Source organism: Mizuhopecten yessoensis, unplaced genomic scaffold (assembly GCF_002113885.1).
Source record: "Mizuhopecten yessoensis strain PY_sf001 unplaced genomic scaffold, ASM211388v2 scaffold255, whole genome shotgun sequence".
NCBI lineage: Eukaryota > Metazoa > Mollusca > Bivalvia > Pectinida > Pectinidae > Mizuhopecten > Mizuhopecten yessoensis.
The window spans coordinates 1,898-24,180 of NW_018403455.1; the positions used below are offsets into that span (position 1 = coordinate 1,898).

General features: G+C 35.2%; 1 protein-coding gene across 1 annotated transcript in view; it reads right to left on the reverse strand.

Annotated features, from left to right (window-relative positions):
* Positions 1-610: 610 nt before the first annotated feature.
* LOC110445522 (low-density lipoprotein receptor-related protein 1-like) overlaps positions 611-22,283 on the reverse strand; it is a gene marked incomplete at its 3' end in the record, with an annotated part of 46,322 nt that continues 24,649 nt past the window's right edge. The window contains exons 6-7 of the mRNA XM_021490191.1: positions 17,601-17,789; positions 611-782 (exon numbers count right to left, since the gene is read on the reverse strand). Of these exons, the coding sequence (XP_021345866.1) occupies positions 611-782; positions 17,601-17,789 (361 nt within the window). The remainder of the gene's footprint in view (positions 783-17,600; positions 17,790-22,283) is intronic.

A 22,283-nucleotide genomic window follows, 5' to 3' on the forward strand; every position in this document is an offset into this window, starting at 1 on the left:
TACATTAACATTGACTAATCTTACGTACGCTCTACACTAAAATTTACTTAACTTACGTACTGTCTACATTAACATTGACTAAACTTACGTACGCTCTACATTAACATTTACTAATCTTACGTACGCTCTACACTAAAATTTACTTAACTTACGTACTGTCTACATTAACATTGACTAATCTTACGTACGCTCTGCATTAACATTTACTAAACTTACGTACGCTCTACACTAAAATTTACTTACCTTACGTACTGTCTACATTTACATTGACTAATCTTCCGTACGCTCTGCATTAACATTTACTAAACTTACGTACGCTCTACACTAAAATTTACTTACCTTACGTACTGTCTACATTTACATTGACTAATCTTACGTACGCTCTGCATTAACATTTACTAATCTTACGTACGCTCTACACTAAAATTTACTTAACTTACGTACTGTCTACATTAACATTGACTAAACTACGTACGCTCTACATTAACATTGACTAATCTTACGTACGCTCTACATTAAGATTGACTAAACTTACCTCTACATTAAAATTTACTTAACTTACATACTCCTTACATTAACATTTATAAGTGAAATAAATGTTAATACGAACCTTCACAATCGACTGGGTGGCACGATCAGACCAGAATGCATTCTCTCCAAAAATTGCTACACTTCTGGGCTCGGAGATGAAATTCTGTTGATGTAGTCCATTTCGGAGTCTACTCTTCACCATTAACCGGAAGAAGGTTCCATCATAACTGATCGATTGCACGGACTCCGACCTGTAAGTAAAATTATATACTGACAATGTAACACTGGATCCTGTAAGGACAATTATATACTGACAACGTAACACTGGATCCTGTAAGTACAATTATATACTGACAATGTAACACTGGATCCTGTAAGTACAATTATATACTGACAATGTAACACTGGATCCTGTAAGTTCAATTATATGTAAGTACAATTATATACTGACAATGTAACACTGGATCCTGTAAGTACAATTATATACTGACAATGTAACACTGGATCCTGCAAGTACAATTATATACTGACAATGTAACACTGGATCCGGTAAGTACAATTATATACTGACAATGTAATATGGATCCTGTAAGAACAATTATATACTGACAATGTAACACTGGATCCTGTAAGTACAATTATAAACTCATACCGACAATGTAACACTGGATCCTGTAAGTACAATTATATACTCATACCGACAATGTAACATTGGAACCTGTAAGTACAATTATATACTGACAATGTTACACTGGATCCGGTAAGTACAATTATATACTGACAATGTAACACTGGATCCTGTAAGTACAATTATATACTGACAATGTAACACTGGATCCTGTAAGTACAATTATATACTGACAATGTAACACTGGATCCTGTAAGTACAATTATATACTGACAATGTAACACTGGATCCTGTAAGTACAATTATATACTGACAATGTAACACTGGATCCTGTAAGTACAATTATATACTGACAATGTAACACTGGATCCTGTAAGTACAATTATATACTGACAATGTAACACTGGATCCTGTAAGTACAATTATATACTGACAATGTAACACTGGATCCTGTAAGTACAATTATATACTGACAATGTAACACTGGATCCTGTAAGTACAATTATATACTGACAATGTAACACTGGATCCTGTAAGTACAATTATATACTGACAATGTAACACTGGATCCTGTAAGTACAATTATATACTGACAATGTAACACTGGATCCTGTAAGTACAATTATATACTGACAATGTAACACTGGATCCTGTAAGTACAATTATATACTGACAATGTAACACTGGATCCTGTAAGTACAATTATATACTGACAATGTAACACTGGATCCTGTAAGTACAATTATATACTGACAATGTAACACTGGATCCTGTAAGTACAATTATATACTGACAATGTAACACTGGATCCTGTAAGTACAATTATATACTGACAATGTAACACTGGATCCTGTAAGTACAATTATATACTGACAATGTAACACTGGATCCTGTAAGTACAATTATATACTGACAATGTAACACTGGATCCTGTAAGTACAATTATATACTGACAATGTAACACTGGATCCTGTAAGTACAATTATATACTGACAATGTAACACTGGATCCTGTAAGTACAATTATATACTGACAATGTAACACTGGATCCTGTAAGTACAATTATATACTGACAATGTAACACTGGATCCTGTAAGTACAATTATATACTGACAATGTAAAACTGGATCCTGTAAGTACAATTATATACTGACAATGTAACACTGGATCCTGTAAGTACAATTATATTCTCATACCGACAATGTAACACTGGATCCTGTAAGTACAATTGACTCAGCATATTTGTGTGTTGTAGTCAGTTAAGCGGGGTTTTGCTTGACATTTTGTCATTTATACTTATTGGTGGTTTTTTTTACCGAACGTAGGATGTTGGTTTCTTGATGTTCCGTTTTACCTCAATGTGAGTTATGTATGTTTATGCATACTAGATACGACAAATACAATCGGGGCTACAACCGCGTCAGCATCATCATCCATGAACACTTAATATGTGTTTTGTTAAAATAAAAGTTAAATGCAATCTTTTGATGGATGTTTTCATGTATCTATGCGACTGACTATACTGAACAGTGCCATGCGTACCACAAAGGTTGGAGCAGCAATTACAAATTGCATATACATTTTCAGTTTGAGTATATACAGTGTCAGTATGAGTATATACATTTTCAGTATGAGTATATACATTGTCAGTGTGAGTATAGATATTGTCAGTTTGAGTATATAAATTGTCAGTATGAGTATATACAGTGTCAGTATGTGTATATACAGTGTCAGTATGTGTATATATACATTGTCAGTATGTATATATACATTGTAGGTATGAGTATATACATTGTCAGTATGAATATATACAGTGTTAGTATGAGTATATACATTGTCAGTATGAGTATATACATTGTCAGTATGAGTATATACATTGTCAGTATGTGTATATACATTGTCAGTATGTATATATACAATGTCAGTATGTGTATATACATTGTCAGTATGTATATATACATTGTCAGTATGTGTATATACATTGTCAGTATGTGTATATACAGTGTCAGTATGAATATATACATTGTCAGTATGTGTATATACAGTGTTAGTATGAGTATATACATTGTCAGTATGAATATATATACATTGTCAGTATGTGTATATACAGTGTTAGTATGTGTATATACAGTGTCAGTATGTGTATATACATTGTCAGTATGTGTATATACAGCGTCAGTATGAATATATACATTGTCAGTATGTGTATATACAGTGTTAGTATGAGTATATACATTGTCAGTATGAATATATACATTGTCAGTATGTGTATATACAGTGTTAGTATGTGTATATACAGTGTCAGTATGTGTATATACATTGTCAGTTTGTGTATATACAGTGTCAGTATGAATATATACATTGTCAGTATGTGTATATACAGTGTTAGTATGAGTATATACATTGTCAGTATGAATATATACATTGTCAGTATGTGTATATACAGTGTTAGTATGTGTATATACAGTGTCAGTATGTGTATATACATTGTCAGTATGTGTATATACAGTGTCAGTATGAATATATACATTGTCAGTATGTGTATATACAGTGTTAGTATGAGTATATACATTGTCAGTATGAGTATATACATTGTCAGTATGTGTATATACAGTGTTAGTTTGTGTATATACAGTGTCAGTTTGTGTATATACAGTGTCAGTATGAATATATACATTGTCAGTATGTGTATATACAGTGTCAGTATGAATATATACAGTGTTAGTATGTGTATATACAGTGTCAGTATGTGTATATACATTGTCAGTATGTGTATAAGCCTTAACAAGTAAAACCTTCCAATCCTTTATCAGTAAAATCTACCAATCATATATGAGTACATTTTACCAATCATTTACCAGTTCAAACTAATAACCTTATATCATTATAGTCTACCAATTCTATATCAGTACAATTTACCAATCATTTACCAGTACAATTTAACAAACTTATATCATTATAGTCTATCTATCCTATATCAGTACAATTTACCAATCATTTACCAGTACAAACTAACAACCTTATATCTGTAAAATTTACCAATCCTATATCAGTACATTTTACCAATCATTTACCAGTACAAACTAACAACCTTATATCATTATAGTCTACCTATCCTATATCGGTACAATTTAACAATAATTTACCAGTACAAACTAACAACCTTATATCATTATAGTCTATCAATCCTATATCAGTACATTTTACCAATCATTTACTAGTACAAACTAACAACCTTATATAATTATAGTCTACCAATCCTATATCAGTACAATTTACCAATCATTTACCAGTAAAAACTAACAACCTTATATCAGTAAAATCTACCAATCCTATATCAGTACATTTTACCAATCATTTACCAGTACAAACTAACAACCTTATATCATTATAGTCTACCAATCCTATATCAGTACAATTTAACAATCATTTACCAGTACAAACTACAAATCTAATATCATTGCATTCTACCAATCCTATGTATGTACAATCTACCAACCCTTTACAAGTACAATCTAGCCATCCTTTACCAATCCTTTTTACCAATCCTATAGAAGTTTAATCTATCAATCCTGTACCAGTACAATCTACCAATCCTATGTATGCACAATCTACCAATCCTATACCAGTGAATTTTAATAATCTTATACCAGTTCAATCTACAAATCCTATATCATTACAAACTATCAGTCATATAACAGTACATTCTACCAATCTTTTAACAGTACAATCTACCAATCCTTTACAAGTTCTATCTACTCATTCTTTACCAGTACATTCTGCCATTGTTATATCACTACAATCTACCAATCCTTTACCAGTATAATCTACTAATCCTTTACCAGTACATTCTACCAATGTTATATCAGTACATTCTATAAATCATTTACCAGTATGATCTACTAATCCTATACCAGTACAATTTACCAATCATTTATCTGTGCATTATTCCAATCATATACCAGTACAATTTACCAATCATTTACCAGTAAAATTTACCAATCCTTTACCTGTACATTCTATCAATGTCATATCACTATAATCTACCAATTCTCTACCAGTACAATCTACCAATCCTGTACCAGTACAATCTACCAAACCTATACTAGTACTATATACCAAGGTTATATCATAACAATCTACCAATCCTTTACCAGTACATTCTACCAATGTTTTATCATTACAATCTACCAATCCTTGACCAGTATAATCTTGAGTGAAATGGCCACCCAAAGGGTGACATTATATTTATTATACTGATTAAGCCACCATGTGTCTTCTATCAACAACTTAAGATTATATAAAATGGTTGCAAATATACCAAACATGGTAGCAACTACAATCAAAATATAAATAAAAATCTTAGCTAGCCTAAGTGGGGTTGCCAAAAAACGCAAAACGCCGAAGATGAGGTTGCCAAACCCATCTTTACATTATTTACTGCGAGCCGGCTGCCCCAACCCTGTCAATTAGGGGAGGTAGGTTTACCCAATGTTATGACCAGTCGGCAAGTGTTGTCTCACCTAACATAAACTAGCAACAACCTGCCAGGTTACAAATTATACATGTTACAATAAAAAAAACCACAAAAAACGCCAACGCCATCTTAGCTAGCCTTATTGATAGTAACATCACAAAAAATGTCATTTTGTACTGACCACAAAAACAAAGGGTCGGAAGTGGATGGGTTTTAAATATCAAGTTAGATCTGATGATAACGATTCGCAAGATGGCTGCCTTATGAACAAAGGGACACGACCCTCAGGTCACTTTGACCAATTAGGGGTCATCATACCGATTTACGTTATCAGCAGCCAATCAATAACCTCCAATATTTTCAGAAACCATTAAGGTATCTTGTTCCATAATATTGTAATATTAATGTTGCTAACTTATAATAACCCTAACAAATTAATAGCAGTTTAGTTAATAAATTTAAACTTGTTATGGAGTTATGAGCATAAATTAAGCTAATTGCTTAGCAGCCTTTTATGCCTCTTCTCCACCCATAGCAAGAATAACTCAAACAAGAGATGTGAGTGAAATGGCCACCAAAATGGTGACATTATATTTATTATAATGATTAAGCCGCCATGTGGCTTCTATCAAAAACTTAAGATTATACAAAGTGGTTGCGAATATACCAAACATGGTAGCAACTACAATCAAAATATAACTAAAAACCTTAGCTAGCCTAAGTGGGATTGCCAAAAAACGCAAAAAGACGTACGATTTAGCAATCCTTTACCAGAAAAATCTACCAATCATTTACCAGTATAATTTACCAATACTGTACTAGTTCAATCTACCAATCCTACGTATGTACACTCTACAAAACCTATATCAGTTTAATCTACCAATCAGATATCAGTACATTCTACCAATCCTATATCAATACATTATACCAATCCTATATCAATACATTATACCAATCCTATATAAGTACATTCTACCAATCCTTTATCAATACATTCTACCAATCCTTTATCAATACATTCTACCAATCCTATATCAGTATATTCTACCAATCCTTTATCAATACATTCTACAAATCCTATATCATTACATTTTACCAATCCTATATCAGTACATTCTACCAATCCTATATCAATACATTCTACCAATCCTATATCAGTATATTCTACCAATCCTATATCAATACATTCTACCAATGATATATCAATACATTCTACCAATCCTTTATCAATACATTCTACAAATCCTATATCAGTATATTCTACCAATCCAATATCAGTACATTCTACCAATCCTTTATCAATACATTCTACCAATCCTTTATCAATACATTCTTCCAATCCTATATCAGTATATTCTACCAATCCTTTATCAATACATTCTACAAATCCTATATCAGTACATTCTACCAATCCTATATCAATACATTCTACCAATCCTATATCAATACATTCTACCAATCCTTTATCAATACATTCTACCAATTCCTTATCATTTCAATCTACCAATTCCTTATCATTTCATTCTACCAATCCTTTATCAATACATTCTACCAATCACATATCAGTACATTCTACCAATGATATATCAATACCTACTAACAATTCTTTATCAATACATTCTACCAATCCTATATCAGTACAATCTACCAATCCTATATCAGTACATTCTACCAATCCTATATCAGTACATTCTACCAATCATATATCAGTACATTCTACAATCCTATATCAGTACATTCTACAATCCTATATCAATACATTCTACCAATCCTATATCAGTACATTTTACAAATTCTTTATCATTACAACCTACCAAACCTATGTCAGTACATTCTACTAATCATATAGCAGTACACTCTACTAATCCCTTATTAGTAATATCTACCAACCCTATGTTTGTACAATCTACCAACCCTATGTATGTACAATCTACCAACCCTATGTACAGTGTATGTACAATCTACCAACGCTATGTATGTACAATCTACCAACCCTATGTATGTACAATCCACCAACCCTTTGTTTGTACAATCTACCAACCCTATGTATGTAGAATCTACCAACCCTATGTATGTACAATTTACTTACCCTATATCATTACAATCCACCAACCCTATGTACAGTGTATGTACAATCTACCAACCCTTTGTATGTACAATCTACCAACCCTATGTATGTACAATCTACCAACCATATGTATGTACAATCTACCAACCCTATGTATGTAGAATCTACCAACCCTATGTATGTACAATCTACCAACGCTATGTATGTACAATCTACCAAAACTATGTATGTACAATCTACCAACCCTATGTATGTACAATCTACCAAAACTATGTATGTACAATCTACCAACCATATGTATGTACAATCTACCAACCCTTTGTATGTACAATCTACCAACCCTATATATGTACAATCTACCAACCCTATGTTTTATCAATACATTCTACCAATCCTTTATCAATACATTCTACCAATCCTATATCAGTACATTCTACCAATCCTATATCAATACATTCTACCAATCCTTTATCAATACATTCTACCAATCCTATATCAGCACAATCTACCAATCCTATATCAGAACATTCTACCAATCCTATATCAGTACAATATCTACCAAAACTATGTATGTACAATCTACCAACCCTGTGTATGTACAATCTACCAACCCTATGGATGTACAATCTACCAACCCTTTGGATGAAGAATCTACCAACGCTATATAATTACAGTACACCAACCCTATGTATGTACAATCCACCCACCCTATGTATGTACAATCTACCAACGCTATGTATGTGCAATCTACCAACCCTATGTATGTACAAACTACCTCTACCAATCCTATATCAATACATTCTACCAATCCTTTATCAATACATTCTACCAATCCTTTATCAATACATTCTACCAATCCTATATCAGTACAATATCTACCAAAACTATGTATGTACAATCTACCAACCCTGTGTATGTACAATCTACCAACCCTATGTACATATGTACAATCTACCAACGCTATGTATGTGCAATCTACCAACCCTATGTATGTACAATACCAATCCTTTATCAATACATTCTACCAATCCTTTATCAATACATTCTACCAATCCTATATCAGTACAATATCTACCAAAACTATGTATGTACAATCTACTAACCATATATCATTACAATCTACCAACCCTATGTATGTTCAATCTACCAACCCTATGTATGTACAATACCAATCCTTTATCAATACATTCTACCAATCCTTTATCAATACATTCTACCAATCCTATATCAGTACAATCTCCCAATCCTATATCAGTACATTCTACCAATCCTATATCAGTACATTCTACCAATCCTATATCAGTACAATCTCCCAATCCTATATCAGTACATTCTACCAATCCTATATCAATACATTCTACCAATCCTTTATCAATACATTCTACCAATCCTTTATCAATACATTCTACCAATCCTTTATCAATACATTCTACCAATCCTATATCAGTACAATCTCCCAATCCTATATCAGTACATTCTACCAATCCTATATCAGTACAATCTCCCAATCCTATATCAGTACATTCTACCAATCCTATATCAATACATTCTACCAATCCTTTATCAATACATTCTACCAATCCTATATCAGTACAATATCTACCAAAACTATGTATGTACAATCTACTAACCATATATCATTACCCTATGTATGTACAATCTACCAACCATATGTATGTACAATCTACCAACCCTTTGTATGTACAATCTACCAACCCTATGTATGTACAATCTACCAACCCTTTGGATGTAGAATCTACCAACGCTATATAATTACAGTCCACCAACCCTATGTATGTACAATCCACCAACCCTATGTATGTACAATCTACCAACCCTTTGTATGTAAAATCTACCAACGCTATATAAGTACAGTCCACCAACCCTATGTATGTACAATCTACTAACCATATATCATTACAATCTACCAACCCTATATAAGTACAGTCCACCAACCCTATGTATGTAGAATCTGCCAACGCTATATAATCACAATCCACCAACCTTCTGCATGTACAATCTACCAAAACTATGTATGTACAATCTACCAACCATATGTATGTACAATCTACCAACCCTATGTATGTAGAATCTGCCAACGCTATATAATTACAATCCACCAACCTTCTGTATGTACAATCTACCAAAACTATGTATGTACAATCTACTAACCATATATCATTACAATCTGCTAACCCTATATCATTACAATCTACCAACCCTATATCATTACAATCTACTAACCCTATATCATTACAATCCACCAACCCTATGTATGTACAATCCACCAACCCTATGTATGTACAATCTTACAATCCTATATCATAACAATCCACCAACCCTATGTATGTACAATCTACTAACCCTATATCATTACAATCCACCAACCCTATGAATGTACAATCTACTTATCCTATTTCATTACAATGTACCCATCCTTTAACAATAATTTCTACCAATCCTATAGAAGTTTAATCTAACAATCATATTCCAGGGAATTCTACCTATCTTTTACCAGTATAATCAACCAATCATATACCAGTACATTCTACCAATGTTATATTATTACAATCTACCAATCCTATATCAGTACAATCTACCAATCCTATTCCAGTATAATCTACAAATCCTTTACAAGTACATTTTACCAATGTTATATCATTACAATCTACCAATCTTTTACCAGTACAATCTACCAATCATTGACCAGTATAATCTACCAGTTCAATCTTCTTTTCTTTTACCAGTACAATCTACCAATCCTTTACCTGAAAAAAAACCCAATCCTATACCAGTATAATTTACCAATCCTATACCACTACAATCTACCTATCGAATACCAGTACAATCTACCAATCCTTAACCAGTATAATTTACCAATCCTATACTAGTACAGTCTACCTATCCTATGCCAGTACAATCTACTATCCTTTACCAGTATAATCTACCAATCCTATACCAGTACAATCTACCAATCCTATACCAGTACAATCTACTTATCCTTTACCAGTATAATCTACCAATCCTACACTAGCATAATCTACCAATCCTTTACCAGTACAATCTACCAATTCTTTACCAGTATAATTTACCAATCCTTTACTAGTACAGTCTACCTATCCTTTACCAGTATAATCTACCAATCCTATACCAGTACAATCTACCAATCCTATATCAGTACAATCTATTTATCCTTTACTAGTATAATCTACCAATCCTTTACCAGTACAATCTACCAATTCTTTAACAGTATAATTTACCAATCCTTTACCAGTATAATTTACCAATCCTTTACCAGTATAATTTACCAATCCTATACCAGTACAATCTACCAATTCTTTACCAGTATAATTTACCAATCCTTTACCAGTATAATTTACCAATCCTTTACCAGTATAATTTACCAATCCTCCACCAGTATAATTTACCAATCCTCCAGTACAATCTACTTATCGTATACCAGTACAATCTACTTATCGTATACCAGTACAGTCTACCTATCCTTTACCAGTACAATCTATCAATCCTATGCCAGTACAATCTACCAATGCTTTACCAGTATAATTTACCAATCCTTTATCAGTATAATTTACCAATCCTATTCTAGTACAGTCTACCTATCCTATGCCAGTACAATCTACTTATCCTTCACCAGTATAATCTACCAATCCTATACCAGTACAATCTACCAATCCTATACCAGTACAATCTACTTATCCTTTACCAGTATAATTTACCAATCCTTTACAAGTATAATTTACCAATCCTATACCAATACAATCTACTTATCGTATACCAGTACAATCTACTTATCGTATACCAGTACAGTCTACCTATCCTTTAACTGTACATTTTACAAATGGATATAAGAAGACCGATTACATTTTTCAATGTCTTGAACAAATATCCGGAGAAGTTTTGGCACTTCAAGGAAGACATGTGTTACTCTCAATTGGTATGTACTATATTCAGCGCAAAAACAAAACACAGCTTGAGGTTTAATGATACAGGTGTACACGGCACAGGAGCGCATAGCTGTGAAACGTAAAGCTTCCTTTACTGCAGGGAGAATTCGAGTATAACATACAAATGGCGAAACGTTTGTGTTGTATTGTTATTATGTTTATCTGTTTATTTTCTAAACGTTCTTTTTAACTAACTTTTTTTGTATAAAAAAAACGACACAATACTGAAACTGTCGTCAACCAACAAAGAAACCTGTCTTCGACAGAAACAGTGGTCTTCCTTCCACCGTAACAGTGGCCTGGCTTTTACTGTAACAATGATCTGTCTTCTACTGTAACAATGGTCTGTCTTCTAATGTAACACTGGTCTGTCTTCTAATGTAACAATGGTCTGTCTTCTGCTGAAACAATGGTCTGTCTTCTGCTGAAACAATGGTCTGTCTTCTACTGTAACAATGATCTGTCTTCTACTGTAACAATGGTATATCGTCTTCTGTAACAATGATCTGTCTTCTGCTGTTACAATGGTCTGTCTTCTACTGTAACAATAGTCTGAGTCTGTCTTCTACTGTAACACTGATCTGTCTTCTACTGTAACAATGGTCTGTCTTCTGCTGAAACAATGGTCTGTCTTCTACTGTAACAATGATCTGTCTTCTACTGTAACAATGGTATATCGTCTGCTGTAACAATGATCTGTCTTCTACTGTAAAAATGATCTGTCTTCTACTGTAACAATGGTATATCGTCTGCTGTAACAATGGTCTGTCTTCTACTGTAACAATGATCTGTCTTCTACTGTAACAATGGTATATCGTCTACTGTAATTATGGTCTGTCATCTGCTGTAACTGTCGCCTTATGTAACACTTCGTCGGGGCGGTTCATCTGTTTCCAGTGTTCTGTCGCCTACTGTTACACTGCATCCGTCTCCAATGTTCTGTCGCCTACTATTACACTTTAATAAGACGGTTCAGCCGTCTCCAATGTTCTGTCGCCTACTGTTACACTATAAAGAGACGAATCAGCCGTCGTCAGTTTTCTGTCGCCTACTGTTACACTACATCCGTATCCAATGTTCTGTCGCCTACTATTACACTTTAATAAGACGGTTCAGCCGTCTCCAATGTTCTGTCGCCTACTGTTACACTATAAAGAGACGAATCAGCCGTCGTCATTTTTCTGTCGCCTACTGTTACACTACATCCGTATCCAATGTTCTGTCGCCTACTGTTACACTATAAAGAGACGAATCAGCCGTCGTCAGTGTTCTGTCACCTACTGTTACATTATAAAGAGACGAATCAGCCGTCGTCAGTTTTCTGTCGCCTACTGTTACACTACATCCGTCTCCAATGTTCTGTCGCCTACTATTACACTTTAATAAGACGGTTCAGCCGTCTCCAATGTTCTGTCGCCTACTGTTACACTATAAAGAGACGAATCAGCCGTCGTCAGTTTTCTGTCGCCTACTGTTACACTACATCCGTCTCCAATGTTCTTTCGCCTACTATTACACTTTAATAAGACGGTTCAGCCGTCTCCAATGTTCTGTCGCCTACTGTTACACTATAAAGAGACGAATCAGCCGTCGTCATTTTTCTGTCGCCTACTGTTACACTACATCCGTATCCAATGTTCTGTCGCCTACTGTTACACTATAAAGAGACGAATCAGCCGTCGTCAGTGTTCTGTCACCTACTGTTACATTATAAAGAGACGAATCAGCCGTCGTCAGTTTTCTGTCGCCTACTGTTACACTACATCCGTCTCCAATGTTCTGTCGCCTACTATTACACTTTAATAAGACGGTTCAGCCGTCTCCAGTGTTCTGTCGCCTACTGTTACACTATAAAGAGACGAATCAGCCGTCGTCAGTTTTCTGTCGCCTACTGTTACACTACATCCGTATCCAATGTTCTGTCGCCTACTGTTACACTATAAAGAGACGAATCAGCCGTCGTCAGTGTTCTGTCACCTACTGTTACATTATAAAGAGACGAATCAGCCGTCGTCAGTTTTCTGTCGCCTACTGTTACACTACATCCGTCTCCAATGTTCTGTCGCCTACTATTACACTTTAATAAGACGGTTCAGCCGTCTCCAGTGTTCTGTCGCCTACTGTTACACTATAAAGAGACGAATCAGCCGTCGTCAGTTTTCTGTCGCCTACTGTTACACTACATCCGTATCCAATGTTCTGTCGCCTACTATTACACTTTAATAAGACGGTTCAGCCGTCTCCAATGTTCTGTCGCCTACTGTTACACTATAAAGAGACGAATCAGCCGTCGTCAGTTTTCTGTCGCCTACTGTTACACTACATCCGTCTCCATTGTCTGAGTTTTTATAATTATCAGACGTGATATACAGTTGCTCGAGTGATCAGAGGCTAGGTTTTTTAAATTCCTGAAATATCCTGGGGGTGGGGGGTGGGGGTTGGGGTCGGGGTCTCTGATATATTCAACATATTTCTGGAAGAAACAGTTTTTTAATAGTTGACGGTCTTAGGCGCAAATATCCCATCCAGGCTAATTGAAATGATTAACATCAACTTTTGAAAATGTAGATACGTATTGTTTATATGCTAAATATTGGTTTAATTTGTTTTACACGTGTATTCTCATACGGTTAATTAAAAAATAACCTGATCATTTGCAGTTGAAATATGCTTTTCGCCACAAAGGATACATGTATGTATGTCCCCACACATTAGACTTTCCAGATTCGTCCTGAATGATATGAGATTCAAGCTGGGTCCATGTGTGTGCATTGTTTGCTATACAGACTAATACTAGTGTCTGAGATGTTTGCAAATACTCCAATCCCTCAACGTAAAAAGTACGATTGATGGACGCGCTGCAGCGTGAACGGAACATTAACTGCTACAAACTAGTTATCTGTATTACTCGGGCATCTGTTCATGCACATTTTCTATATGTAGGACGCAGCAGTCGAACTCTTGTCAGTACACGTACCTAAGCATAATAATCTGTCTAAACCAGTATCATACGGTGATGTTAGAGTATTTGGATACCATGGGTGGGCACCGTCTCAGAAGTTACATAGATAGAGACCTAAATGTGGGATGCGACTCACTCTCAGGTCATATTTATATGTAATTGATAGTAGTTTAGATGCTGATGATATCACACACCGTGTAATTTACCCTACATCATTCATGATATCCACCGTATATACTTCACTATTTATCTTATATCATTCATGATATCAACCGTATATACTTCACTATTTATCCTATATCATTTATGATATCAACCTTATATACTTCACTATTTATCTTATATCATTCATGATATCAACCTTATATACTACACTATTTATCTTATATCATTCATGATATCAACCGTGTATACAACACTATTTATCTTATATCATTTATGATATAAACCTTATATATTTCACTATTTATCCTATATCATTTATGATATCAACCTTATATACTACACTATTTATCTTATATCATTAATGATATCAACCTTATATACTTCACTATTTATCTTGTATCATTCATGATATCAACCTTATATTTCACTATTTATCCTATATCATTAATGATATCAACCTTATGTACTACACTATTTATCTTATATCATTCATGATATCAACCTTATATACTTCACTATTTATCTTATATCATTCATCATATCAACCTTATATTTCACTATTTATCTTATATCATTAATGATATCAACCTTATATACTTCACTATTTATCTTATATCATTAATGATAGCAACCTTATATACTACACTATTTATCTTATATCATTTATGATATCAACCTTATATACTACACTATTTATCCTACTATATCATTCATGATATCAACCTTATATACTACACTTTTTATCTTATATCATTCATGATATCAACCTTATATACTTCACTATTTATCTTATATCATTCATGACATCCACCGTATATACTTCACTATTTATCTTATATCATTCATGATATCAACCTTATATACTTCACTATTTATCTTATATCATTTATGATATCAACCGTATCTACTACACTATTTATCTTATATCATTAATGATAGCAACCTTATATACTACACTATTTATCTTATATCATTCATGATATCAACCTTATATACTTCATTATTTATCTTATATCATTCATGATATCAACCGTATATACTACACTATTTATCTTATATCATTCATGATATCAACCGTATTTACTACACTATTTATCTTATATCATTCATGATATCAACCTTCTATACTACACTATTTATCTTATATCATTCATGATATCAACCTTATATATTTCACTATTTATCTTATATCATTTATGATATCAACCTTATATACTTCACTATTTATCCTATATCATTCATGATATCAACCGTATATACTACACTATTTATCTTAAATTATTCATGATATCAACCGTATATACTACACTATTTATCTTATATCATTAATGATATCAACCTTATATACTTCACTATTTATGCTATATCATTCATGATATCAACCTTATACACTACACTATTTATTTTATATCATTCATGACATCAACCTTATATACTTCACTATTTATGCTATATCATTCATGATATCAACCTTATATAGTTCACTATTTATGCTATATCATTCATGATATCAACCTTATAGACTACACTATTTATCTTATATCATTCATGATATCAACCTTCTATACTACACTATTTATCTTATATCATTCATGGTATCAACCTTATATACTACACTATTTATCCTACTATATCATTCATGATATCAACCTTATACACTACACTATTTATTTTATATCATTCATGATATCAACCTTATATACTTCACTATTTATGCTATATCATTCATGATATCAACCTTATATACTACACTATTTATTTTATATCATTCATGATATCAACCTTATATACTTCACTATTTATCCTATATCATCAGGGACATCCATCTGATATACTACACTATTTATCCTATATCATCCGGGACATCTGTCTTACATGTTACACTATTTACCCTTTACCATCCGGGACATCCACCTTATAAACCATATTAGTTACCCTATACCATCCGGGACATCCACCTTATATAACATACTATTTACATTATGTCATCCGGGACAGCCACCTTATATGCATCACTATTTACCTTATATCATCGGGGACATCCTCATTATATGCCATATTGTTAGCCTTATATCATCCGGGACATGAACTTTATTTACAACACTATTTACCCTATATCAACCGTGACATTCACCTAATTACTACACTATTTACCCTATATCATCCGGGACAGCCACCTTATATGCATCACTATTTACCTTATATCATCCGGGACATCCTCATTATATGCCATACTGTTAACCTTATATCATCCGGGACATCCACTTTACATACCATACTATTTACCCTATATCATCCGGGACATCCACCTTATATGCCATTGTATTTACCCTATACGATCCGGGATATCCATCTAATATACTACACTATTTACCCTATATCATCTGGGACATCCACCTTATATACCATACTATTTACCTGATTTCATCCGGTACACCCACTTTACAGTCACTGTTTATACTATACTATTTACCCTATATCATCCAGGACATTCACCTTTTATACTTCACAATTTACCCTTCATCATCCGTGACATCGACCTTATATGCCATACTGTTTACCTTATATCAAGCGGGACATCCACCTTATATATTATTTACCCTATATTGTCACTTTGGACTCATATTTAGTTCCAAGTATTCTTGTCATGCAAGACATCGTAAATCAAATCAGATTCAAAATTTACTGCTTACAATTATTTTTTGATTCCAAACTATCTATTATGTAACTGAACAAACGATGAAATTTGAATAAAAACCTCCAACTTTCATCGACCGTTAACATAACCTGCCGATATAACCTACTTAGCGTCTACCCAGTAGAGACGTCTGCTCGGGTGGTCGGTCGTAAGTCCGATAGATCGACCCATATTTGGCAAGATCTCCTTGGTGATATTGAAAATGACGTCATGTTGGGTTCTGCTGATATCGTAGCGCTCTATACTTGCGGAAGGTGAATACAAAGTACCGACCCAGTCTATCCAGAACAGGTACCTGTAAAGAACAAACAACATTAGGCTTATTTACCATCAAGAAAAGTTACAGAAGGTCTATTTTAATTCTTAGAAAATAACTTGATCTGTATGTGCCTAGTTGCAAACGAGGGGTGAAATTATTATGTTCCGTCTTTGACTAGTTACACACGAGGCGTGACATTATTATGTTCCGTCTGTGACTAGTTACACACGAGGCGTGACATTATTATGTTCTGTCTGTGACTAGTTACACACGAGGCGTGACATTATTATGTTCCGTCTGTGACTAGTTACAAACGAGGCGTGACATTATTATGTTCCGCCAGTGACTAGTTACAAACGAGGCGTGACATTAATATGTTCCGTCTGTGACTAGTTACAAACAAGGGATGAAATTATTATGTTCCGTCTGTGACTAGTTATAAACGAGGCGTGGCATTATTATGTTTCGTCTGTGACTAGTTACAAACGCGGGGTGAAATTATTATGTTCCGTCTGTGACTCGTTACACACGAGGCGTGACATTATTATGTTCCGTCTGTGACTAGTTACAAACGAGGGGTGTAATTATTATGTTCCGTCTGTGACTAGTTACAAACAAGGGATGAAATTATTATGTTCCGTCTGTGACTAGTTATAAACGAGGCGTGACATTATTATGTTTCGTCTGTGACTAGTTACAAACGCGGGGTGAAATTATTATGTTCCGTCTGTGACTCGTTACACACGAGGCGTGACATTATTATGTTCCGTCTGTGACTAGTTACAAACGAGGGGTGTAATTATTATGTTCCGTCTGTGACTAGTTACACACGATTGGTGAAATTAACATGTTCCGTCTGTGACTAGTTACAAACGAAGGATGATGAAGGTTGCGTCCCGACGTTTAGAAGTTCATATCCATACAAACAGTCTCCATGACAACCTGCAATCGGCCTACCGCATCGGACACTCTACTGAGACGGCCCTCCTACGTGTACATAATGACAAAGCTTCTGAATTGGATAACAATTGCAGAGCGGTGCTTGTCATGCTGAATTTGTCAGCTGTATTTGACGTCATCGACTATGACATTCTTTATAAACCATCTGGAGTACTCCTAACGAGTGAAGGATATCGCACTATGACATTCTTTATAAACCGTCTGGAGTACACCTAAGGAATGAGGGATATCGCACTATGACATACTACACGAGGCGTGACATTATTATGTTCCGTCTGTGACTCGTTACACACGAGGCGTGACATTATTATGTTCCGTCTGTGACTCGTTACACACGAGGCGTGACATTATTATGTTCCGTCTGTGACTAGTTACAAACGAGGGGTGTAATTATTATGTTCCGTCTGTGACTAGTTACAAACGAGGGGTGTAATTATTATGTTCCGTCTGTGACTCGTTACACACGAGGCGTGACATTATTATGTTCCGTCTGTGACTCGTTACACACGAGGCGTGACATTATTATGTTCCGTCTGTGACTAGTTACAAACGAAGGATGATGAAGGTTGCGTCCCGACGTTTAGAAGTTCATATCCATACAAACAGTCTCCATGACAACCTGCAATCGGCCTACCGCATCGGACACTCTACTGAGACGGCCCGCCTACGTGTACATAATGACAAAACTTCTGAATTGGATAACAATTGCAGAGCTGTGCTTGTCATGCTGAATTTGTCAGCTGCATTTGACGTCATCGACTATGACATACTTTATAAACCATCTGGAGTACTCCTAACGAGTGAAGGATATCGCACTATGACATACTTTATAAACCGTCTGGAGTACTCATAAGGAGTGAAGGATATCGACTATGACATACTTTATAAACCGTCTGGAGAACTCCTAAGGAGTGAAGGATATCGTACTATGACATACTTTATAAACCGTCTGGAGTACTCCTATGGAGTGAAGGATATCGCACTATGACATACTTTATAAACCGTCTGGAGGACTCCTAAGGAGTGAAGGATATCGCACTACGACATACTTTATAAACCGTCTGGAGTACTCATAAGGAGTGTAGGATATCGACTATGACATACTTTATAAACCGACTGGAGAACTCCTAAGGAGTGAAGGATAACGCACTATGCAGGAGACGATAGACACAAGTAAGAACAGCACATAAAAAACGACACACACAGGGAAGAACAGCACATAAAAGACGGTAGACACAGGGAAGAACAGCACATAAAAGACGGTAGACACAGGGAAGAACAGCACATAAAAGACGATAGAGTCCTAAGGAGTGAAGGATATCGTACTATGACATACTTTATAAACCGTCTGGAGAACTCCTAAGTAGTGAAGGATATCGTACTATGACATACTTTATAAATCGTCTGGAGTACTCCTAAGGAGTGAAGGATATCGCACTACGACATACTTTATAAACCGTCTGGAGTACTCCTAAGGAGTGAAGGATATCGCACTATGCAGGAGACGATAGACACAAGGAAGAACAGCACATAAAAAACGACACACACAGGGAAGAACAGCACATAAAAGGCGATAGACACAGGGAAGAGTAGCACATAAAAGACGGTGGACACAGGGAAGAAAAGCACATTAAAGACGATAGATACAGGGAAGAACAGCACAGCACACAAAAGACGATAGACTCAAGGAAGGGAAAAACAGCACATAAAAGACAATAGACACAGGGATGAACAGCACATAAAAGACGATAGATTCAGGGAAGAACAGCACATAAAGACGATAGACACAGGGAAGAACAGCACATAAAAGACGGTAGACACAGGGAAGAACAGCACATAAAAGACGGTAGACACGTGGAAGAACAGCACATAAAAGACGATAAACTCAGGGAAGAACAGCACATAAAAGACGATATACTCAGGGCAGAACAGCACATAAAAGACGATAGACACAGAGCAGAACAGCACATAAAAGACGATAGACACAAGGATGAACAGCACATAAAAAACGACAGACATAGGGAAGAACAGCATATAAAAGGCGATAGACTCAGGGAAGAACAGCACATAAAAGACGATAGACACAGGGAAGAATAGCACATAAAAGACGATAGACACAAGGAAGAACAGCACATAAAAGACGATAGACTCAGGGAAGAACAGCACATAAAAGACGATAGACACAGGGAAGAGTAGCACATAAAAGACGATATACTCAGGGCAGAACAGCACATAAAAGACGATAGACTCAGGGAAGAACAGCACATAAAAGACGATAGACACAGGGCAGAACAGCACATAAAAGATGATAGACACAAGGATGAACAGCACATAAAAAACGACAGACACAGAGAAGAACAGCACATAAAAGGCGATAGACTCAGGGAAGAACAGCACATAAAAGACGATAGACACAGGGAAGAATAGCACATAAAAGACGATAGTCACAAGGAAGAACAGCACATAAAAGACGATATACTCAGGGAAGAACAGCACATAAAAGACGATATACCCAGGGAAGAACAGCACATAAAAGTCGATAGACTCAGGGAAGAACAGCACATAAAAGACGATAGACACAGGGAAGAACAGCACCTAAAAGACGAGAGACTCAGGGAAGAACAGCACATAAAAGACGATAGAGTCAGGGAAGAGTAGCACATAAAAGACGATAAACACAAGGAAGAACAGCACATAAAAGACGATAGAGTCAGGGAAGAACAGCACATAAAAGTCGATAGACTCAGGGAAGAACAGCACATAAAAGACGCACTCAACCGTTATGGCAAACCCGGCTGGTCAATTTACAAAGTGAAAAGATCTGTAAAAGATAAAACGGAAAATAGAAAACCGAGGCAAAAGAAAAGGAATGAAAGCCAAACCAAATGCAGAGTCTGAGTCACTATACCCTATGTGAAGGCGACATCTGAGGCGTTTACCCGAGTGATGAGGAAACACCATTTCAGCACCCCGGTGAGACAACTGACAACACTAAGACAGTTGGTGCACCCCAAAGACAAGACTGACATTTTAGACAAAACGTGAGTTGTATATCAAATACCGTGCACAACTTGTCAGCAGTCATATATAGGTGAAACTGGGGGGATTTGATTCACGTCTGAAGGAACATTAAAAGGACGAAGAGAATATGAGCAACGTCACATTTACCAGATCCACACGCAAAACATCAGCCACACAGTATATTAAATCGGCATTAACAGATCATACTAAAACCCAAAATCACATCGTTGATTAGGACGATGCCAAGATAGTTGAAAGGGAGCAACACACAAAAACAAGACAAATCAAAGAAGCAATCAAAATCAGGAAAATTCAGAACATGAACAGAGACAAGGGGGGACAGCAGCTGAGTCATCTGTAAGACCCGATACTGACTTAAAGGGACATCACGTGAGAAGGCGTTTTTTTGATAATGAATGTATGTATTGTATGCACTTCCACTTATGTTACCTCGCTATCCCCATATTTATAGTCCGTTCCAAATGTCCAGTTTGACCACTTGAATTGTTCGGGAAAGCCCTGCTAAAAATAGCGTCGATAACGTCACCT